A 25,176-nucleotide genomic window follows, 5' to 3' on the forward strand; every position below is an offset into this window, starting at 1 on the left:
GATCCATAATGTCTCTGACCTTTGCTGGAATGACTTCGATCTGGTAATGGAATAGCTGAGAGCTGAGTAAGTCTCTCTCTCTATTTCTTTTTCTCCTTCCTTAATTGCTCCTTGTGACTGTCATATGCTTCTTCAACACGGAAGCCTCAGACAGACTTTTTCATGTTCCAGTAGACCACGGCAAAAGCTGCCAGCCTGGGGCTGAGATTGACCAGTAATAAAATGTCTCCTATTCAAAAAAGCCCAGGATCTGATGGCTTTATTGATGTATACTACCAAACGTTTAAAGGATAATTAATGCCAATCTTCTCAAACTCACTCAAAAATATGAAAAGGAAGAAATACTTTCAAACTCACTTTATGAGGTCAGCATTACCCTGATACCAAAGCCAGACAATGCAACTATAAGGAAATACAGTTATAGGCCAATATCCCTGATGAACATAGATGCAAAAATCCTCAATAAAAACTAGCAAAATGAACTCAACAGCACATTAAAATGATCATACACCATGACTAAGTGGGATTCATCGTTAGGATGCAAGAATGGGTTAACATACACAAATTAATAAATATGATATGCCACGTTAACATACTGAGGGATAAAAACCATATGATAATAGGTGCAGAAGAAGCATTTGATAAAATTCAATATTCTTTCACAACTAAAAGAAACTTTCAACAAATTAGGTATAGAAGAAACGTAGCTTAATGTAATAAAGGTAATGTATATCAGGTCCACTGCTATTCTCATTATCAATGTTGGAAAGCTAAAAGCTTTTCTTCCAAGATCAGGAACAAGTCAAGGAGGCCCACTTTCACAATTTCTCTTCAATATAATTCTGACATTACTAGCTACAGCAATTACACAAGAAAAATAAATAAAAGGCATCCAAACTAAAAAGGGAGAAGTAAAATTTTCTGTTTGCAGATGACATGATCTTACATCTAGAAAACCCTAAAGACTACACCAAAAACTGTGAGAACTAATAAATTTAGTTAAGTTCACAGGATACAAAATTAACATACAAAAGCCAGTTGCATTTTTACAATGATCTATCTGAATAGAAAATCAAGAAAACAATTCTATTTACAATAATATCAAAGGTAAATAAAATACTTAGGAATAAATCTAACCAAGAAGGTGAAAGATCTGTACCTTGAAAACTATAAGGCATGGATGACAGAAATTGAAGAAGATACAAATAAATGGAAAGATATTCTTTATTCATGGATTGGAAGAATTCATATTGTCAAAATGGTCATACTTTCCTAAGTAAACTATAGATTCTTTGCAATCCCTATCAATATTCTAATGGAATTTTTTACAGAAATAGCAAAAGTACTAAAATTCATATGGAACCACAAAAGACTCCAAATAGCCAAGGCTATCTTGAGGAAAAAGAACAAAGCTGGAGGCATGACTGTCTGGAATCAAAATATACTACAAAACTATAGTAATCAAAACAGTATGATACTGGCATAAAAACAGATACATAGAACAATGGAACAGAATAGAGAGCCCAGAAATAAATAAATAAACTGTACTTATGGTCAGTTGGTCTTCGGCAAAGGTGCCAAGAACATACAATGGGAAAAGAATATTCTCTCCAATAAATTGTGTTCGAAAAACTTAATAGCCACCTAAAGAAGAATGAAATTAAACCATCGTCTCAAACGATACACAAAAATCAATTTAATTGGATTAAAAACTGAAAGGTAAGACCTGAAACTGTAAAACTACTAGAAGAAAACAGGGAAAAACTTCTCAATGGTGGTCTGGGCAATGATATTTTTAAAATATCATACCTAAAGCACAGGAAACAAAATCAAAAACAAACAGGATTCTACCCAACTAAATTGCTCCTATTTAACAAAAGAAAACATCAACAGAATGAAGAGACAACCTATGAAATGGGAAAACAATATTTCATAAAGAGTTAATATCCAAAATATATATTTTTTAAAAACTCAATAGCAAGAAAACAAATAGCCTAGTTTAAAAATGAGGAAAGAATCTAAATAGACTTTTTTTTCAATGAAATAGATATTTCCACACAAATGGCCAAGTGTATTTTTTAATGTTCAACATCATTAAATCAAAGGAAATACAAACTACAACCACAAGATATCAATTCACATCAGTTAGAATGGCTTTTATCAAAAAGATAAAAGATAACAAGTATTAATAAGGATATAAAAAGAGAACCTTTGTACATTGTTTTTGGGAATTTACATTTGTACAGCCATTATGGGGAACATATGGAGATTCCTCAAAAAACATAAAGGTAGAAATACCATATGATTCAGTAATCCCACTGCTGGGTATATGTCTAAAGGAAATAAAATCAGTATTTCAAAACCAAACATTTTATGTTCTCACTGATATGTGGGAGCTAAGCTATAAGGATGCAAATACATAAAAATGATACAGTGGACTTAGGGGACTTGGGGTATAGAGTGGGAGGGGGGGTGAAGGATAAATGACTACAAATACAGTGCAGTGTATACTGCTTGGGTGATGAGTGCACCAAAATCTCACAAATCACCACTAAAGAACTCATGTAACCAAATACTACCTGTACCCCAATAACCTATGGAAAAATAAAAAAAAATTAGTATTTCAAAGACATATCTGCACTCTTGTGTTCATTGCAGCATGATTCTCAATAGCCAAGATATAGAATTAGCCTAAAGGTCCATCAAAACAGAGAAGTGGATTTAAAAATGTAACCTATATAATGTGCATATAGCATGGTGATTATAGTTAATAATACTGTATTATATACTTGAAATTTTCTAAACTAGAAGATCATGAATGTTCTCACCACACACATACAAAAGGTTGTAACTAAGTGAGGTGATAGATGTGTTAATTGGCTTAATTGTGGTAATCGTTTCACAATGTATACATATCTCAAAACATCACAGTAAACATCATAAATATATACAATTTTACGTGTCAGTCATACCTTAATAAAGCTAAGGGGAAGAAAACGACCACCAAACCCTCTAAGTGTGGGAATATATCAATAGGAACTTTAAAAACTGAAAAGCAAAGAAAACAAAGACTTATTAAAGCAGAGAAGAATATTCAAGGATTCTGGAAAAACTCCAAAATATGTAGTACATACAATGGGAATATCAGAAGGAGTAGAAAAGTAGATAGGAACAGAAGAAATATTTGAAGCAATAACTGAAAATTTCCCCAAATTAATATGAGACACCAAACTTCAAATCTAGGAGGCTCAAAGAATACCAAGCAGCATAAATGCCAGAAAAACTATGGCTAGGAATATCATTTTTAAACTATGGAAAATTAAACAAAAATCAGAAAGTCAAAGATTTTTTTAAAATCATGAAAGAAGCCAGAGGATAAAAAATACCGTATCTTTAGGGAAGAAAAGATGACATCTGAGTCCTCAGAAGCCACAAAAGTTAGAAGAAAATAGAGTGAAATATTTAAAATTTTTGATAAAAGAAAAACCAATCCAGAATTCTGCAGTATGTGAAATTATCCTTCAAAAGTGAATGAGAAATAAACCTTCTCAGAGGAATAAAAATTGAGGGAATTTATTGCCAATAGACTTGCCTGGTAAAAAGTGATAAAATAAATTTTTTAGAGAGTAATAAAATTATACAAGTGAGACATTTGGATCCCCCTTTAAGAACAGAAGAGCATTGAAGAAGAAATAAGTGAAAGTAAAATAAAAGAAAAAATGTCTAATTATGTATGCTTATGTACGTGTGTGTGTGTGTGTGTGTGTATGCTTTCATATGCTTAGGATGGTTTCATAACTTTGCTCTTGTGAAAAGTGCTGCAATTAACATACACATGCAGGTGTCTTTTTTGTACCATGATTTGTTTTCCTTTGGGTAGATATCTAGTATTGGGATTGCTAAATCAAAGGGTAGTTCTAATTTTAGCTCTTTGAGAAATCTTCATACTGTTTTCCATAGAGGTTGTACTAATTTACATTCTCATCAACAGTATATAAGCATTCCCTTTTCTCTGCATTCTCACCAACATCTCTTGTTTTTGACTTTTTAATAATAGTTATTATTACTGGTATGAGAAGATATCTCAGTGTGATTTTCATTTGCACTTCTCTGATGACTAGCAATGTTGAGCTTTTTTTTTATATGTTTGTAGGTTTTGTAGGCTGATTGTATGTCCTCTTTTAAATGTAAGACCTGAAACTATAAAAATTTTAGAAGAAAACCTAGGAAAAACTCTTTTGGACGTTGGCCTAGGCAAAGAATTTGTGACTAAGTCCTCAAAAGCAAATGCAACAAAAATAAAAATAGACAAACAGAACTTAATTAAACTAAAAGGCTTCTGCACGGTGAAGGGAATAATCAACAGAGTAAACAAACAACCTACAGAATGGGAAAACATATTTGCAAACTATGCACCTAATAGGGGACTGGTGTCCAGAACTTACAAGGAACTTAAACAACTCAACAAGAAAAACAAATAACCCCATTAAAAAGTGGACAAAGGAAATTTTTGTATTTTGCGTATGCATGAAATGTTTGTATTTTAAAACATCAAAAGAAATAAAAATTAGTACCTAACATTATCCTTTCACACTGTGCCAAGAGTAGACATTCATTATCATGCTTTTACATCTGTGAACACCTCCACTACATTGTGATCATTTCCTAGATTCCTTAACAGCTGGTAACAACCATGGAAATTAGGTCCTACCAATCAGCAAGACTATGCATGTGGAACTCAGTCTTCTCTGCATGGAACAGAGGAATCTGGTCCTTCTGGAGCATCAGTGATGGATCTAGAAGTACCCTAAGGTTAAGTAATGATGGCAGTGATATTTATGCCAACAAGAGGCCCTCTGTGTTTCTGCATCTCATTCCTGGCAGAATAATTCAGTCTGACTCTCTTTACCTACAGGATAGTGTGTGAGCTATCAAATATTATATAAGAAAAAACAGCAGCTTAAATTAGCCAAGGTAGATTATGTTGTTTGCAACTAAAACCACACCAAGAAAATTCACTTCTCTCAATTGCTCACTCCTAATTTTAGTTACATATGCACACAGACACACAGAATAGAGCTTGATATGGTTTGGTTTTGTGTCCCCACCCAAATCTCATCTCAATTGTAATCTCCCATGTCAAGGGAGGGACCTGGAGGGAAGTGATCTGATCATGGGGGAAGTTTCCCCCATGCTGTTCTCATGACATACACACTAAGTAAATGGAGCTCTGGTCTATATAACCCTGGGAATCAACCACATCCTCTCTGTACTACTTACATCCAGACTTCTTTTACTTGAGAGAAAAATTAACTTTTACTTACATGACAATGTTTACTTTTAAAACTTTGTATTGACAGTTTCTAATAGCTAAATGTGATTCCTGGCTGACTCTGATATATAATGTACTAGAGAGCCATTTAGTAAAATGGTGAATTTTGGAATTGAAAAAGGAACATAAAAGCATTTGGAATAAAAGTTAATCATCACCTTTCCTTGATGGATGATTAAAGTATTAGGGAAAATGTTAATTAGAAACTGGGTAATGGATAGATCTGACTGATACCACCTCAACTCACTGGTCAATAATATAAATAGCATCTCTAAGAGTGGGACAACCAAATATCATGTGTCTCAGGATATGATGCAATAAAAATAACATAGCAACTTAAGTCAATGGCATGACAAAAAAGTGGAGTCTGCTATGTTATAAAGGGACTGGAAAGACAATAACAAAATGCATTGTGTGAGCCTTGTTTAGATCCTAATTTTAAGAAATTACTTAAAGATCAATGGAGGAATTTGAACATGGCTTGTGTATTAGATGATATAAAGGAAATACTGATAATCATGCTAAGTATCATAATGGTATGGTGGGCATGGTTTTTTAAAATGTCTTTATCAGTCACAGATCATACTAAATACTTACATGTGGAATATGTACCTATACAACTTACACAACATAATAGTTACACAACATCTGGAATTTGCCCTAAAATATTCCATGAAAACAAACAAACAAGGAACTGTAGCTAATTAAAATAAGATTGCAAAATGTTGATGTTGGAGCTGGATGGTGGCTACATGGAATACATGGGGGTTCTCTGGGCTCTTCTCTTTTGTGTATGTTTGAAATGTTCTATAAGAAAAGACGTTTAAAAGCAAAAGGAATTCAGCTTTAGATTTTTAAAAACACATAACCTTAGATCTTGCAATTTAGGTGCTAAAAGCTTATTGCAGGAAAATCCAGATGTAAACAATGTACAGTCAAAGAATGGAATCAACTAAAAATTCCCAAAATAGAATAACAAATCATGTTTAGCCATATGATGAAGCCCAGAAGAATAAAGAAATAGATGCTTGTTAATAGAAAAAGTTGTTCGTGACACAGTGTTCAGTGGAAAACCAGATTACAAACTCCATGATGCAACTTGTATGTATAAATATAAATATACATAGAAAGAAATTTTAAAATGTCATACAACAATAATATAAAAAACAATATTTCTAGGTTTATTTTGGTATTGCTCTTTTGTTTATTTTTAAATATTTATGGCATATTTAATAAAGAACTAATCAAACTTTAAATAATTTTGATTATTTGACATGGATGGAATTGGAGCCTACTATCCTTTGCAAACTAACACAGGAACAGAAAATCAAATACTGTGTGTCCTCATTCATAAGTGGGAGCTAAATTGTGAAAACATATGGATGCATAGAGGGGAGCAACACACACTGGGTCCTACTTGAGGGTGGAGGGTGGGAGGAGGGAGAGGATCAGGAAAAATGACTAATGAGCACTATGCTTAATACCTGGGTGATGAAATAATCTGTAGAGCAAACCCCCATAACACAAGTTAACCTATGTAACAAACCTGCACATGTACCCCTGAACTTAAAATAAAAGTTTTAAAAAATTGTTACCCTATCATTTTCATTTTTAGTATAACTGCGGAAGAGTTCAAAGAGAATGGTCGAATAAGACAAAGTTACTCCTCTCCAACCCATCCTAGAAGAATTCCCAATGGAGGTGTCTGAAGTCCAAAATAACATCTTCATTACTCTCCTTCAGTCAAGTGTTTCAGTTCGTTTGATATAGAGAATCTTCCGAAGTACCTGATGCACCTCCTTGTTCCTCAGGGCATAGATCACAGGATTGAAGAGAGGGGTGACCACAGTGTAGAGCAGGGAGAAGACCTTGGAGAGGAGCTGGGAATGGACAGCAGAGGGTGCAACATATAAGATCATGAGCGTTCCATAGAATGTGGTCACTACAGCTAGGTGGGAGGAGCATGTGGAAAAAGCCCTTCTCCTGCTTGCCCCAGCAGGAACTCTCAGCACTGCCACCACAATTCTGGCATAAGATGTCAGAATCAGACCAAAAGGAATAGTGAGGCAGAACACAGACAGAATCAGAGTTGTCACCTGAGCCACTCTGGGATCTGAGCAAGCCAGGCCCACGAAAAGCATAAAGTCACAGTAAAACTGGTCAATGTGATTGGGGCCACAGAACCTCAGCTGGGCCACCAGGGCCACAACCAGTCCATCGACCATAAATCCAGAGAGCCAGGTTGTGACCACCAGCCCCATGCACCGACTGGACCCCATCAGGAGTGGGTAGTGGAGTGGGTAGCAAATTGCCAGGTAGCGATCATATGCCATGAGAGCCAGCAGTAAGCATTCAGCTGTGGCTAGAGAGCCGAAGATAAAGAACTGGAGCAAGCAACCAGCCACAGAGATTGTTGCTTCTTGCAGGAAGCCCTCCAGCATTTTTGGCATCACTGCGGAGGTGTAGAGAATATCCAGGAAGGACAGATTCGCCAACAAAATATACATGGGTTTGTGGAGCCTCTGGGAGCTAACCACTGCTACAATAATCAGCATATTTCCTATGATGATGAAGACATAGACAGCAGTGAATACAATAAAAAACAAAAAATGCAGCTCAGGGATGTCATAGAAGCCAAGGAGGACAAACTCAGTAATAGTTTTGTTTGCTATGGAGACAATTTCCATGTTGATCGTCCAAGTTTCTGCTTGCCAATAATTGGGGGAGAAATTTTAGCATGTCTCTGTATCTTCTATACCAAGCCTAAGGTTATTAGAGCTAAAACAAAACAAAACAAAAAAGACAAAAATGAGTCTCTAAAACAAGAATCGCTCACGAAGTCTTCAACTATCCCCCTTCTTAGTTGTCATTCCTTCCCCAACTCTCATCCTTCCCTGCCTTCCTTAATTGTGCATATTCTTTAAGGCTCAAAAGAGTTTATCCAAATTCATAATTTTAGTCTTTCAAAGACCTTTACCCCATTAATTCAATCTACTACCTCTATCACATAATCAACTCTATCATTCTTATCTGTACAGTCAGCCATAGCCTCCTTCTTGAGCACTAGTGTAATATTCTCCAAATGTGTGATATATAGACATGGCCCACAACCGCAAACTCTTCTATCTTCCTCAATCACAACCAATTCCTCTATGAGTGGTTTGAGAATTCTGTCTAATTCCCATGGTCACTATCTCATCCTTCTCATTGTCTCAACCGCCCCTTTCATTCCCCATCTCCTAATCAGTGATATCGTACCAACTGTTCCTTGGATAATTCTTATATATTCTTCACTTTTTGCCTTCCTTAAATAGTAGTTTCATCAAGTCATTCAGGAGTTGGTAGTGAAAATGTGGTAAATGGTAATAGGGAAGGAAGTAGGTGCCATGGGAGCAGAGAAGGACCAAACCCAGCCTAGAGTTGTGGGGCAGAAGGTGTGGGATCAATGTCGGGGAAGGCTTTCTGAAGATAGAAGCAAGTAGGCTAAGTTTTGAGGGCCAATTAAGAGTTGGCCAGGCGGCCGGGCGCGGTGGCTCACGCCTGTAATCCCAGCACTTTGGGAGGCTGAGGCGGGTGGATCACGAGGTCAGGAGATTGAGACCATCCTGACTAACACAGTGAAACTCCGTCTCTACTAAAAATACAAAAAAATTAGCCGGGCTTGGTGGCGGGAGCCTGTAGTCCCAGCTACTTGGGATGCCGAGGCAGGAGAATGGCGTGAACTCAGGAGGCGGAGTTTGCAGTAAGCCGATATCGCGCCACTGCACCCCAGCATGGGCAATAGAACGAGTCTCCATCTCAAAAAAAAAAAAAGAGTTGGCCAGGCAAAAGACAGGAAACCAGACCAGGCAGGGCATCCCTGGCAGGAAAGCATATGCAAAAGCAAAGAGTTGTAATTGAGCATGACACTTCTAAATATCTGAAAATGGCTCTGCCATACCTGCTGGAAGGTTATGCTATTCAAAGCAATGTGTGTTTATTAACTGAAGACAATGAGAGAGAATACACGGAATGATTAGAAACAGTTGAGAAAGGTAGAAAAAAAAAGCAGATAGCATATAAATAAATATAAATACATAATATTAACAGTGTTACTTTCTAGAAAATGGGATTAATAAACATACATTATATTTATTATCACAAAAAATGTAAGTTATCTTTAATACAAACAGTCTAGAACATCAGTTTCCTAAGAGGTGAAAAACTGGATGCCTCAGGCACCACGGTGCTGGGAGCCTTCACGGCACACTGTTTTGTAGTTTTGCCTAAGACCAAATCTGCCTTTTGAATGGAATCCCATTTTCCATACCTCTGCTCATTGCTAACGTTAAATCCTCAAAGACCCAGCTTAAGAACGTATCTCTACCAAGAATCCCCCTTGACTAATAGAGCCCTTTATTTCCCTCCCAATCATGTACTAAGGATCTGGTGTATAGAAGATATTACATCTGTTTCTGAGGATAGTGGGCCAAAGAAAACTGGTCCATACTCTTAAGGAGCTTACACTCTTGTGTGACAGATGGACATATGAACAGAAAATTGCAATACGCCAAAAGACAGTTAATGAATTCAACCTGAAAGAAATAGTACTAGGAGGAAGTGATGCTGAACTGATGAGTGATTGCAGTGGAAAATGGAAAGAATGGAGGTGAGGGCATTTTAGGTAAAAAGAAAACCATGAGTACACACTGAGGCAAGAAACAACATTGGATGTGAGTAGGAGAAAGAGGTAGCAGGGGGTAAGTAGCCAAGGGTGGCTCAAACAATCCCCTCGACTCTGAAGGAGAATTAGGATTGGGGTGAAGAATGGGGGAAGATAGGGAGAGAAAGGGGCCAGGATCAGAGTCTGGGGATCCTTGCTTGTCACAAGAAGGAACTAGAGCTTCATTCTATAGGCAGCAAGGCACAGCTGAAGGCTTTTAAACAGTACAGTGGCATGTTTCAACCTAAATTTAAATAGTATTATGGAAGCTAATAACAAGGTAACAAGAGTGAAAGAAGGGATGGCCCCACTCATCTGATACCTGATGTGCAAATACATGCTGCCTTGAGTTGATCATTAATTATCTTATGGTATGCACTTTCTCTTTTCCAAAAGACTAAAAGTTCATTTAGCACAGGATTTAAATTTTTACAACTGCTACTGTACCGAAGTCTTACAAAAAGATAAAATCTCAATGAATACTTAATGTTTAACACCATGTCTTCCTTAACCTAAACCCATATGAATTGATCAGAGCAGAACTCTGTTCTCCATAGACTACAAAATTCCACAGGTTCTGTTATTGCCCTCCAACTACTGTCTCTAAAGCTATTCTCTTACCCTTTGATCCCATCTGCATTTCCTTGTGAGTGAATCTGGCACTCCCTATGTGGGCCATCTTTAACTCTAGATTATTTTATCTGGTCCAAACTCATTCTGAGGCTTGGAGTCTTTCTATAGGATTCCTGCCAGGAGAGAGGTGAGCATGTAAATCAGGCAAGAATACCTCTAATAATAAATAGCTCATGACCACTACCTCCCCTGGAAATCAAGACTGTCATTGGAGCTGGAGGCTATTATTTTAAGTGAAATATCTCAGAAACAGAAAGTCAAATATTGCATATTCTCATTTATAAGTGGGAGCTAAATAATGTATGCACATGAACACAAAATTCAGAATAATAGACATTGGAGACTTGGAAAGGTGAGGTGGGAAGAGGTGAGGGATGAGAAATTACCTAATGGGTATAATGCACACTATCTGTGTGATGGTTACACTAAAAGCCCAGACTCAATCGCTACACAATATATTCATGTAACAAAACTGCACTTGTACCCCTAAATCTGTAAAAGTAGATATGAAAAGAAGAGAAATGGGAAAAACACAGAAACAGTAGGATATATGAGAGGCTGTTATTCCCTTAAAGACAGAGGGGAATCAGGGAATAGAGGAAGTTGATGAATTTAGAGTTGAAAACTCCAAGGAATAGAGCTGAATTTGAAATTGGAAAACTCAAAAAACTGCGGGAAGAGTTTGAAATCAACATGAATTTTGCCATACTAACTGGTAGAGAAGTGAGAATAGTGCAAAATGCCTGTTTGTTGTCTAACGAACAATCAGTCACAAACTCAATTCTAAGTAAAAACCATAACCCTCATTCAACCCAGACTCTGAGATAACATAGAGTCCTTAATTAAAACTAGCAATTCAAAGAATATTCTAGGAAAAAATATTTTAAAAAATATATACAAAACTATAAATTTTAATTCATCTTTAGGTATTAGAAAAAAATTTATTCTCATATTTTGAAATGTCTGCTAAACAAACATGTTATCTTTGTAAGCAGAAAACAAAAAAGTTAATTCAGATTGATTTTTTTAATCTGTTAATTCTCCTCAAGTCTCTTCAGTAATTACTCCATAATAAAACATTAAAATATACTTAAAAGGTTTAAAAAGAAAACTGTACAATTTTAAGCATATCCCAGTTTTGTCAAGCCATGGGATAGCAGGAGGAAAACTTTCCACCATGAAAACATTAGTATGAGGGTGTCTCGCTTCTTCCTACTCTGTAACATACCAACTGAAGCTTGGGGAGCATGAATATCTACTGTTCCCCATCTCCAAAAGAGAAGAGAGAATTTCAAAAACAAGTTAGTATGCACCCAGAAGGATTAGAAATCAACTTTTAAAAACATCCAATGGAGAAAATAGCAGCACTGGTATTCTAGAGAAATACTGCGGGACTTCTTGAAATGATTTTTAATAAAATACTCTTTGACTCTCTGGGTTAATTGAAAGTTGCTACTGATTACAGGATAAACAGCCATAAAAACCAGCCGTTTAACTTTTTAAAGGATCTGTGAACTAAGCTGTAAAGAATTACACAAAAATAAACGTACCCGAAATAGCTACCCTGTTCTCTAAAGACAGGATTGTGAGAAGATGATCTGCTAAGATTTGCTGAAGACTTCAGAATGTTGGAATTTCCTACCTTCAGCTCCCTCCCTGCTTGAGCTCAACCTGAAGCAACGTAGAACATTGATTACAAATGTCACCCTTGTTACCCTCCACTCCTGAGCCATTTTCTCTTCCACCCTCCATCCCCTTTTCTAGCTCTCAGGCTATTCTGTCCTTTCATCGCAGTCCTTTCCCTCTATCACATGGGAGGGAAGGCAATTGCCACAGAGGGAGAGGCCCCTGAGAACCAATTACAGATTTACTGGAGAGCAGCCTGAAATGAGCAAGACATAGCAGACCCCTAAGGAAATTGTATTTTTTCAAAGGCGGTTTCCTGAACTGTTGGCTTGACCATAAACGGAGCAGAAACCAAAAGAGCCAAATGGAGCCCACCTTTCCATCCCCTTGGGGACAAATGCTCTCCATTTCACCAAACATCTAAAGCCCCAATTCCTAGTCTCCATAACTCACCAGAAAATTCTGTTTCTCTGCAACATCCCTAAATTCCCCATTACCAACAGTGGTCCTCCCAGGAGCCTGCTCTCAACTTTCATTCTCCAATCTACAGCCTCCAAATTGCCCTCTTACCATCCCAGGCAATTGTTTCAATAGGTACCACCCTTAGTAGGGGTGTTTTATATAGATCATCAAAATCTTGCCAATGCTGAGCCTGATTTAAGGAGAAGGAAGGTGGCGTGATGTTACAAAATGACGTTCAAATGCTTATGTAGCATTTCAATATCCTTCCTGACCAAATTACTGCCCAACAACTTTGTCTGCCACTACTCCCTTTTTTGAAGCTTCCACAGAAATCAGGCTGATATATTTATTTCTCATCCCTAGGAGTGTGTTGAAGGCACTTCTGTGTCATTTATGAAACTCAGACCACTTTCTCCCTGACCGACCGAGAACACTTTTTCTCTGAACTACTCTGTCTACTGTTTGTAGCTCACAGTAAATGCCACCCTATTTTTTCTTGGCAGCAGGAGGGGTTCTCTTAATCGTTTATTTTTTTCATCAAACAGCAGCCTATGCTAAAAGGTAAGTATATGTGTCTTGAAATGAAAACTTTCGGAAAAATTTAGCATTTTTTAGTTAGCCTACATTATTATGATTTTTAATTGACAAATTAAAATTGTATATATTTATGATGTATAACATGATGTTTTGATATATGTATACATTATGGAATGACAAAATCAAGCTAATTTACATGAACCATTACCTCACATACTTATCATGTTTTTGTGATGAGAACACTCAAATCTACTCTTCTAGCAATTTTCACATATAAAATTCATTAATTATAGTCACTCTTTCATATAATAGATCTCTTGAATTATCTCTGCTAACTGTAATTTTTGTAACCTTTGATCAATATCTTCTCAATTCTCTCCATTTCTGCCAGCCCCTGGTAACCACCATTCTATTCTCTGTTTCTATGAGTTTGACTTTGTAGATTTCATATATAAGGGAGACCATGAGGTATTTGTCTTTCTGTGCCTGACTTATTTCACTTAACATAAGGTCCTCCAGATTCATCCATGTTGTTGCAAACAACAGAATTTCCTTCTTCTTTAAGGCTGAATGGTATTCCACTATGCATATATACCACATTTTCTCTATCCATTCATCTGCTGATGGATGCTTAGGTTTATTCCATATCTTGGCTATTGTGAATAATACTACAATGAACATGAAAGTGTAGATATCTCTTCAAGATACTAACCTTATTTCCTTTGGATATATACACAGACAAGGGATTGCTGGGTCATATGACAGTTCTATTTTTAATTTTTTCAGAATTTTTCAGAAACCTCCACAGTGTATTTAATGACTGTACTAATTTACGCTTCCACCAAAAGTGTATAAGAGTTCTCCTTTTCCACATTTTCATCAACATTTATCTTTTATCTTTTCTGTAGTAGGCTTTCTAACAAGTGTGAGGTGATCTCTTATTGTGAATTTAATTTGTATTTCCCTGATGACTAGTGATGTTGAGCATTTTTTCATGTACCTGTTTGTCATCTGTATGTCTTCTTTTGAGAAATGTCTATTCAGGTGCTTAGCTCATTTTAAAATTGAGTTATTTGTTTCCTTGTTATTGATTTGTTTAAGTTCCTTATATAGCTTGAATATTAGCCACTTACATGTATCATTTACAAATATTTTCTCTCAACCTGTGGGTTGTCTTTTCACTCTATTGTTTCCTTTGCTGTGGAGAAATGTTTTAATTTGATGCAATCCCATTTGTTTACTTTTGGTTTTGTTGTCTGTGATTTGAAGATCATATACAAGAAATCTTGCCCATACCAATGTCATGGAACTTTTCTCCTATATTTTCTTCTAATAGTTTTACAGTTTGCAGTCATATGTTTAAGTCATTAATCCATTTTGAGTTAATTCTTATATATTGAGTGTCATAAGGATCCAATTTCATTCTTCTGCATGTGGATATTCAGTTTTTCCAACATCATTTATTAAAAAGACTTTTCTTTCACCATATCATGTTCTGTTTATATGATCATATGGTTTTATCCTTAATTCTGTTAATGTTACGTATCACATTTATTGATTTGTATGTTGAACCATCCTTGCATCTCAGAGCTAAATCTCACTTGATCATGGTGAAAGATCCTTTCAGTATACTGTTAAATTTGGTTTGATAAACACAACTTCAGAGATAATTCAAGTTTAAGATGGGAAAGTTTGACTAATCTTAATTTTTAGAGATATTTTAGCAAACTTTTTGTCAAAATACATTTTATGGACTTTTTAAGGTCATCAGTTCAGACCACAGTCCCATGGATAAAGACAAGGATCTGTGGGGAGTAGATGTTTGTATTGTTAATCACCCTGGTGACAGGTTAATCCTGGGGTATAAATGAAGTCTCCAAAAGTAGGTGCTATATTAGCATGAAAAATACATTTCTGCCTTCCTTTGTGTCCTGGGATCAATTTGGCCTAAACTGAAAGATGTGAAAAGATTATAAGCAGTTCCAAATGAAATGAAATATACCCTTGGCCACATGAATTACCTAGTGGAATTCAAGTGTGTGTGGATCAGTATAACAGCATGTAATTCTCTGCACTACATTTACTTTCCATTAAGTTAGAACTATAGTAAATTATTCTATAAGCTACAACTTGATATAGGTTGTACTAGGAGAATTCTAAGAGGGCCTGTGCCCTTGCTTAGGAAAAGCAGGTACAGGGGACAGTGGTTGCTGTTCCCACAGCCAGGGTGGAGAAAGCAATGTCAACCACTGCAAAGGATGACAAAGTAAAAAGAGTCAGTCAGCTCTCACAGAGCAGCAGCTGGAAGGCACAGAAAAGACACAAGAGAGGAAGGACCAGAGGAGTCATTCCTGAACGCATCTTGCAAATTCCCAGAAGTGACTGTGGGATGCTTCAGGGGGGCTAACTTCAAGCTCAAGTTTGACAACCATTTATGTTGTTTGGCTTTGGTCACATATATATCCTATTTTGTATCAGTAATTCCAGTTGGAAAAGAAAGCACACATTTCCATGAGTCTCCCATGTTACTAAAATATTTCATAAGCTCGAGCTCAGTGATGTTTTCTGATTATTTGTTCCTTAGACTCCAGCCTAGGCATCCAAGGCAATCTGAATCCACAGAAACTTTAATAACAGTACATCATGGACCTAACCCAACATATTGTTTGATCTCTTATCTTTGAAAACTTCTTGAGGATTAACAGTATATTTTAATACAAAAGAGATTGTATTCAACCCAGCAGAATTTTACAAAAACAAATTATAGCTCTTTGTGGTTTCTGTTAGAGATTTACATAGTCTTACCATTTAGATTTCTTCTTCACTAGACTACGAATTAGAAGTAAATATTATCCAGGGCAGATGGCATATCCTATTCGTCTTTGTATCCCAAGAATATTTTAGCTGTGTCATAAATGATTAGTGAATAAGTAGCAATGCATGAATGCATGAATGAAAAAATAAAAATGGTCACTTGATTCATAATCCCTGGCCTTCTAAAAATATATTAACACAATGTCCAGTTGAAAAGAAAGTTCCAAAGATTCCACCAGTAGGCATGACTAGCAATAGAGTTGACCTTCATTATTTGTGGATTCAGTATTTGCAAAGTCACCTGCTCCCTAACATCTATTTTTAACTCCTAGATCAATACTCACAGCACCTTCGCAGTCATTCATGGACAAGTGCATGAACATAGTGACAAAAAGTTTGAGACACACTGTATGCATCCCCACCTGATGCTGAACAAGGAAACGCTCTGTCCTCTTGTTTCAGCTATCACACTGTAAACAAGTGTCCTTTTCATGATTTCCTGATTTGCTGAATGCCATATTTTTCACATTTTTTGTTTGTTTTTTGGTGATTTCATAATTCAAAACAGCCCCAAATGTAGCGCTGAAGTGCTGTCCCATGCTTCTGAGCACAAAAAGGTTGCAATGGATCTTATGGAGAAAATGCATTTGCTAGATAAGCTCTGTTCAGGCACGTGTTATAGGGCTGTTGGCTGTGGGTTCAACGTTAATAATCAACGATATATATTATATAAGATGTGTTTAAACAGAAACACACTTACAGTAAGGTTATTTATTGATCAGGTGACAAAAATGTGACCAAAAACTCATAGGAATCTAACCCTGCATCTCCCCTAAAGCAAGAAAAGATTTAGTATTTGCTCCTACAGGGTTCAAGGCAACTTTATAGAATGCAACTGCAGTGAAAAATAAGAATCAGCTGTGTCTGCATTTTAAAGATGAGAAATATGAGTCTCATGAAAATGAAGTGAATTGTACAAAGTTATAGAATAGGTTAGTCATAGAGCCAGGATTAAAACCCTGGCCTAGTTCAGTGCTCTGTCATCTATATCTTCAGTTCTGAAAATGCAATAAGAAAAGATAAAATACGGAATTCAGTCGGCCAGTGGCCCGCAATCCTCTTCTCTCGGTTCCTCTTTCCTCGCTCAAGATGGCGCTGCTCGCAAAGCGTTCTTGGCGTTGGGCGGCCGCAGCGGCTGCTTTCGAAAAGCGCCAGCACAATGAGATACCATCTCACACCAGTTAGAATGGCGATCATTAAAAAGTCAGGAAACGACAGGTGCTGGAGAGGATGTGGAGAAATAGGAACACTTTTATGCTGTTGGTGGGACTGTAAACTAGTTCAACCCTTGTGGAAGTCAGTGTGGCGATTCCTCAGGGATCTGGAACTAGAAATACCATTTGACCCAGCCATCCCATTACTGGGTATATACCCAAAGGATTATAAATCATGCTGCTATAAAGACACATGCACATGTATGTTTATTGCGGCACTATTCACAATAGCAAAGACTTGGAACCAACCCAAATGTCCAACAATGATAGACTGGATTAAGAAAATGTGGCACATATACACCATGGAATACTAGGCAGCCATTCTGCATCTTTCTAATGACAAGAACATTCTCCAGCATAACCACAATACTATTATTACACCCAAGGGAATTAACATTGAACCAATAATATAAAACCCATATTCAATTTTCCCACTTGTTTCAAATCTCTTTTATAGTTGTTTTTATTTTGTTTTGTTGATGATGTAGGATCCAGTCAAAAATCATGAATAACATTTTATTACCATGCCTTTTGGTCTTCTTCAATCTGGAACGATGTCATCTCCCATCTTTGCTTTGTCTTTAAAGACATTGATTTTTTTAAGAGTTTGTGTCAGTTGTCTATAGAATATGCCACAATATGGATTTGTCTGACTGTTTTCTTATACTCCAATTAAACATTTTTAGCAATAATACTACATAGGTTACACTAAGAGTGGGCAAATAGCAATCCAAATTATTCTACTCCATTCTGTTCCGTGTAACATTAATGGCATCATCTTCAGTCATAACAGGGCTACACTCTGGGAGTAGATGACTGATGAGCTGAGAGAAAACAGATTCCTGAGGAATTCTGGATCAGAGCAGCCATATTTCCCTGAACTACAAATCTTTAGACATTTAAGTGAGAGATAAATTTTCATTCTCTTTGAGCCATTGGCATTTCCATTACTTTCAGCCAAATCTAATAAATAAATGAAAGGATAAAATGTAAAGCAGTCAGAAGAAAACTAAGTACGAAATCCAGTATATGTAAACCCTGAACTTCTAGTTATATAAATTAATAAGTAAATGTATTACTTAAATCAGTTGGAGTTGGGGCTTGTTGTAATGGTTGGTATGTCTTGAAAACATTCTATTTGACACACAGCTTTTATCACATCTATGAAAATGTATAAAACACAGAAGAAACAAATCAAATAATAGATACTGACGATAAAAATGCAAAGCAAGATCTTGTAAAATAAATGAAAAAGAAATCAAAGCAAGAAAAATTAGTGACAATTGTATAAGAAAATGACATTTAACAGCTCAATTAAGTCAAATCATGTTTATTTCTCTTTTATATTATTAGTTACCTGTAGAATCAATAAACCTGCAAGGGGCTCTATAAATGGTTATCAAATAAATTGATTACTGGATTGTATCAATATCAATAAGAAGGGTAAAATTGCATTATTACTTTTTGTAGATGTACTAGAACATCTACAGTGATGGGAAAAAATCATGAGAAAAAAGAAGAAAATTAAAATGGTTGAACCAGAGATATGAGAGAACTAAGAGAAACCAACAGCTCTGGATATATTCTTTGAAATATATCCAGTTCTTAACAGGATATTCTGTTCTTAACAGATCTTTCTGTATTTCTTGCAATCTAAGAAACAGATTCAAAATAACAGATTAATTGGTTCTGTGAACCATTCTCCCCATTGGAAAGCCAAGAATGCTTGGAGACTCAGATCCTCAGAGACCTTAAAGAGAGACAACAAACCTAAGAAAGCCTTCCACAAGAGGGATCCACTATGTAGATAAAAAAGAAGATAAGCAAGTCACAAATGCCATCTGCCTTCACTGGTTATTTCTCCAAATAGAAAATAGAAAGACACTTTTGAGATAATATCTTTTGGAAAACACTGAAAGAGCCCCCAGAGGAGAATGAACCAAGGGCTCTTCAACTGCAAAAGGATATCAGTGTGTGGACTTGTATTTCTAATACACAACCTTGAATATGGTTGGAATATTGAATTTATGTATATATTCAAGTGTATCTTTGGGTGTTTATAGTTTTATGTTCAGTGTATTTTGACTTTCACTGTTATCTGTAATAATGCCAATAGAATACATGATTTGCAACTTTAGATAAATCTGGCATCTGGGAATATTAGGCTATTCTTCTGTGCCTGTATTTTGAAGTATAATTTGACAGTGTGTGAATTTGTGGAGTTTATGTGTGTAGTTTGGGGATTTTCATGTTTACAATGTAAGAGGACTAAGTTTGAAAGACTGTAAGATGCAGAAATAAGCAATTAAGGAAGTTCTTGTCATCTTTTGCCTGGCATGTTTTAAAACTAGAGAAATGCTCACCCCTCTAAATAGTTGAACTGTTTAACTGCTATAGGAGCTTAAAAAGAGAGGATCTTTCTCATTTTTTTTCTCCTCCTTGAACACTGTGAAATTTATGGTAAAATGATAGAAAAAGAAGAAAGACTAAGTGAATCTGGTAACTAAAGAAAGAGCTGGGAAAAAGAAAACTAGAGGGCAAGAGGTGATAAGACAGGTCACCTCTTATCAGACAGGAGACAAGTTGATGGAGAAAAAGATCTGCTATGAGGGAAAATTCTGTCTCCAGCCCTGCAGGAAGAATTGGAAAATCAGAAAAGAGTGAAAAGGGAGCTAAACTGACTTAATCCTCAGCCCAGGTGAAACTGGAAAGACAGTTTAACATATTCTTCAGAATGATAGGCACTATCACGAAGAGATGAAGTCAGGGATTCAGGCTCAGAGAGACAAATACTCATCCAGGATCCCAAGAGTGAGCAAGGGTGGAATATGGACTCCAGGCAAGGCTGCCTAATTTCAAAGTCCATGATATTCTAATAGAAAGGGAGATCTAGTGCTTCGATCAGATGCAGACAGAGGTCATCTTTGCCCATTTCACTATTCCATAGTTGTGATTTTTCCTTGCCATTTCTTTTGTCTTCCAGTCAAAGGTATGCAGGCAGGATGAGTGCAAACACCTCCATGGTGACTGAGTTTCTTCTTCTCGGCTTCTCCCACCTGGCCGACCTCCAGGGCTTGCTCTTCTCTGTCTTTCTCACTATCTACCTGCTGACCGTGGCAGGCAATTTCCTCATTGTGGTGCTGGTCTCCACTGATGCTGCCCTCCAGTCCCCTATGTACTTCTTCCTGCACATCCTCTCCGCCTTGGAGATTGGCTACACGTCTGTCACGGTCCCCCTGCTACTTCACCACCTCCTCACTGGCCGGCGCCACATCTCTCGCTCTGGATGTGCTCTCCAGATGTTCTTCTTCCTCTTCTTTGGCGCCACGGAGTGCTGCCTCCTGGCAGCCATGGCCTATGACCGCTATGCAGCCATCTGTGAACCCCTTCGCTACCCACTGCTGCTGAGCCACCGGGTGTGTCTACAGCTAGCTGGGTCGGCATGGGCCTGTGGGGTGCTGGTGGGGCTGGGCCACACCTCTTTCATCTTCTCTTTGCCCTTCTGCGGCCCCAATGCCATCCTGCAGTTCTTCTGTGAGATCCAGCCTGTCCTGCAGCTGGTATGTGGAGACACCTCGCTTAATGAACTGCAGATTATCCTGGCCGCAGCCCTCCTCATCCTCTGCCCCTTTGGCCTCATCCTGGGATCCTACGGGCGTATCCTCGTTACCATCTTCCGGATCCCATCTGTTGCGGGCCGCCGCAAGGCCTTCTCCACCTGCTCCTCCCACCTGGTCGTGGTCTCCCTCTTCTACGGCACCGCCATCTTTATCTATATTCGCCCTAAAGCCAGCTACGATCCGGCCACTGACCCTCTGGTGTCCCTCTTCTATGCTGTGGTCACCCCCATCCTCAACCCCATCATCTACAGCCTGCGGAACACAGAGGTCAAAGCTGCCCTAAAGAGAACCATCCGGAAAACGGTGCCTATGGAGATTTGAAAAGGGGGCGATAGTGACTTCTGTGCAGTGCTCTGAGTCAGTCCCAAATAACTAAGGATCAAAGGGTCTCCCTTAAGGTCTTTCTTCACATTAGGGGAGGGCCAGCCTGTCAGAAAGACAAACTTATCTTTGAAAAGCTACCATAGTCAAATGCTCCCCTCAGACCCTCACAACACATACATATTCTATTCTGCTTTCTGTTGCAAGAAACAAGAAACCCAGGATGGAGGATCAATTTCAGAAGCAGAGCAAGTTGACAACCAGGGATAAAGTTACAAAATATTATCCTCATCAGACTAGCAAGGCAATAAAATTTTCAGCCACAGCAATGATCCTTAAAGTCATTTGACATTTGTACATCCTAGGTAAAGCATTTGTTTCTTGGGTGGTACAACTGGTTAGTACCTTAGCAAACATAATTATACCTAATTAAATCTACTACCAGCTAAAGACAGATTCCTCAAGAAGGAGTGGCCACAAAAGTTTCAATGAAGGTAAGTTCTTATGGAAATTCATATGCCGCAGAGGTTAAGAGAACAGATTTTGATGTCAGACAAACTTAAAGTCAAGTCTTATTTTTTCCAGCTAGTTAGCTGTGTTATCACAGGTGAATGATACAATCTCTATGAGCCTTAATTTTTTTAACTTTTATTTTAGATTCAAGGGTACATGTGCAGGTTTGTTATATAGGTAAATTTCACCTCACAATGATTATTTAGTCACCCAGGTAATAAGCATAGTACCTGATAAGCAGTTTTTTGATCCTCAACCTTCTTCTATCCTCCATCCTCAATTATGTCCTGGTATCTGTTGTTCCCTTCTTTGTGTTCATGTGTACTCAGTGTTTAGCTCCCACTTTTAAGTGAGAACATATGGTATTTGGTTTTCTGTTCCTGTGTTAGTTTGCTTAGAATAATGACCTCCAGTTCCATCCATGATGCTGCAAAGGACATAATCTGTTTGTTTTTTGTTTTGTTTTGTTTTTATGTGAGGCTTAATTTTCTTACCTATAAAGTTGTGGTAACAACAGAGTCTAATTCATTGGGTTTTTGTGAGGATTTGTAGACTTGCAAACAATCAAGCTTAATATCTGGCACAAAATAGTATCTTGATAGATGTTTTTGTTAGCAGGTGAGACAGGTCAGCGCAAAGGCTAATGTTTGGCTCGCATGGGGTGCCTTTGCTGAGAAGAGAAGGGTATTCTTGAAATATCAGTGGTATTGGAACCCAAGAGACCCAGAGGAAGGTGGAAGAAGAGGCTCTATACATCACTGTTAACAGAAACTGCTACCCAGCACAGATATGAGCCAAAAACTACCAAGACACGGAAGAGCAAATATAAGAGCTATGACATGCAGAAGAGTCAATGAGCTGCAGAACAAATAAATGGGATAAGCTGAGAGGTTGAATCAAAAACAGCCATCTCCAAGAGGCAAGTATTTATTAATATTAAAAATGCAATCTACATACTTTATATCATTCCAACACTTTATTGAAATGCACCAGTATTTATTGCAAACTTTTTATGTGCCTATTGCTCTTTGGCACTGTGGAGAATATCAAGTACATGCAGGGTGGTAATTCTGTCCAGAGAGCACTTGCTGTCTCATTAAAAAAACACTGATTCTCATGAAACTATCAGAGAACAGTTTACAAAGTAAGAAAACACTCAAAATGTAAAGCGAAAAGACAAAGGTGTTACTCCTTGTCCCCACCCCCCAAAAGGGATTCTGTGGCCTTCCTCACACTCATTTTATCAATGTGAAAAACCTCAAAACTGCTGCTCTTCAATTGAACAAAACTTCAATAGAGAGGAACAGCATTTAAGAAGGGTTGCCTAAAGGATACTCAAAACAGCTTTTCCTCTGATAATTTAAAATCTAAATCTTATCCCCAGGCTAAAGCAGATGAGCACAGAGCTACACATTTAAAATGCTAAACTATTTCCACCTCCTACACATCTCCATCAACTCATCTTTCCTAGAACTGGTCTTGCTAAAGAGTGTTTTGGCATTAAGCCTTTGGTTTACGTTGAGAAAGATTACGAGAAGCAACATTATGAAACTCTCGGAGGGATCATTTCTCTCATATCTTGGTGATAGGAATCACTGTACTTTTCCTGTTGTATAAGCAATAACTTCCTCACCGTTTTATGGAAGTACAATTGGCATATGACAAATTGTACATGTTTAAGTGTGCAATTTGATAAGTTTTGACCTATGTGTGTACCATGACATTACAGGCACAATCATGAAATGAACATATCCAGCCCCCGTGCTCCCTCATGCTCCATTGTAATCTCTTTCACCCCTCCCGAAACTCCTCATTCCCAAGCAACCTCTGATCTGCTTCCTAGCACTATATTTTTCTTTTTTCAGTTTTATATAAATGGAATTATAAAACATGTACTCTTTTTAGTCTGACTTATTTCATTCAGCATATTTGGAGATTCAGCCATGTTGTGGTGTGTACAACAGCCATTCCTTTTCATTTCTGAGTGATACTCCATTGTATAGATATGACATAATTTGTTCATCCATTCACCTGCTGAAGGAAATTTGGGTTGTTTTCACAATTTGTTTATTCATTCACCTGCTAAAGGAAGTTAGGGTTGTTTCCAGGTTTGGTTCATAGAATGAAGGCTCTATGAACATTTGTGTACAAAGTCTTTGTATGCTTTCATTTCTCTGGGGGCAAATAGATAGATGTGAAATGGCTGTATCACATGGAAAGTGTATGTTTAATTTTTTAAGAAATTAAGTAATCACTTTTCCTCTTAACATGACAGCTAGCAAGTTTCCACCTGAATTTTTAACTCATCTCCAGGAAATGTGCAATTCCTCACAATATATTTTTGAGATATCTAGTTTCTGGCCTCAACTGCTATTGTTGTTGTTGTTTTTCTATTCTACCTTTTCCTTTGTCCAGTCTCTCTCATCCTATTTTCTGCACATTTATGTAAGCCAGCACATTAATCTTTCTGGAGCAAGACTTAGAGCCATCAATCAGTAAGAAAAAAAAAAAATAGGCAGGGGAAAGTATTGAATGAAAAATCCCTGGTGATATAGTTTGGCTCGATGTCCCCACCCAAATCTCATCTTGTAGCTCCCATAATTCCCATGTGTTGTGGGAAGGACCTGGTGAGAGATGATTGAATTATGGGGGTGGGTGTTTCCTGTGCTGTTCTTGTGATAGTGAATGGGTCTCACATGATCTGATGGTTTTAGAAATGGGAGTTGCCCTACACAAGCTCTCATTTTTCCTGCTACCATCCACGTAAGATGTGACTTGCTCCTCCTTGCCTTCCACCATGATTGTGAGGCCTCCCCAACCATGTGGAACTGTAAGTCCAATAAACCTCTTTGTTTTGTAAATGCCCAGCCTTGGGTAAGTCTTTATCAGCAGCGTGAAAACAGATTAATATATCTTGGTAAAGATTGAAGACATGGGTTATGATCTCTACTCTGTTACTAAAACTTTACATGACCTAGAGCAAACTCTTTGCATCACCTTTTTGGTTTTCAATTTCATCATCAATAAACATAAGGGCTAAATCAAATGAGCTCTGGATTGAGTTCCAGATCCACTATTCTGTGCTTATTTGTCCCAAAGACTATATGCTTCTTATAGCTGATACTCTCACAAAGAACCAGAACGAAGATTGCAGCTAACGCTCTTTCTCCACCATGGCTACTAAGGGACCTTGAACTACATTAATCCTGGGCAATATAAGCACAGTCATTGGTTTTCAAGCCAAACACCACTCAAAAGCTAGGGGGAGTCCATCAGTGATCCCCATATTGAGTCTTCCCCCACTGTATTCTACCTTCCTGAACCTCACATCTCCCCTATTCA

General features: G+C 37.4%; 3 protein-coding genes across 6 annotated transcripts in view; 1 reads left to right on the top strand and 2 right to left on the bottom strand.

Moving 5' to 3' along the window:
• LOC100448298 (olfactory receptor 5V1) overlaps positions 1 to 25,176 on the bottom strand; it is a 109,057-nt gene that overhangs the window by 72,154 nt on the left and 11,727 nt on the right. The window lies entirely within an intron of this gene.
• The window catches only part of LOC100449389 (olfactory receptor 11A1), a 31,004-nt gene continuing 11,701 nt past the window's right edge, over positions 5,874 to 25,176 (bottom strand). The window contains exons 2-5 of one of the 3 annotated variants that reach the window (XM_009241575.3): positions 12,218 to 12,338; positions 10,656 to 10,780; positions 9,273 to 9,315; positions 5,874 to 8,110 (exon numbers count right to left, since the gene is read on the bottom strand). In XM_009241575.3, coding sequence (XP_009239850.3) covers positions 7,072 to 8,019 — 948 coding nt within the window. In that variant the 5' untranslated portion in view covers positions 8,020 to 8,110; positions 9,273 to 9,315; positions 10,656 to 10,780; positions 12,218 to 12,338 and the 3' untranslated portion in view covers positions 5,874 to 7,071. Of the gene's footprint in view, positions 8,111 to 8,590; positions 8,844 to 9,272; positions 9,316 to 10,655; positions 10,781 to 12,217; positions 12,424 to 25,176 lie in introns of those variants that run through there. The other 2 variants (XM_054557333.2, XM_002816607.4) reach the window with 2 other exon arrangements.
• LOC100449736 (olfactory receptor 10C1) lies at positions 19,673 to 21,344 on the top strand. Its single transcript, XM_002816608.5, has one exon. It carries the CDS (start codon positions 20,383 to 20,385, stop codon positions 21,319 to 21,321), a length of 939 nt encoding a protein of 312 aa, XP_002816654.3. The 5' UTR covers positions 19,673 to 20,382; the 3' UTR covers positions 21,322 to 21,344.

This window comes from Pongo abelii, chromosome 5 (genome assembly GCF_028885655.2).
Source record: "Pongo abelii isolate AG06213 chromosome 5, NHGRI_mPonAbe1-v2.0_pri, whole genome shotgun sequence".
Lineage (NCBI taxonomy): Eukaryota > Metazoa > Chordata > Mammalia > Primates > Hominidae > Pongo > Pongo abelii.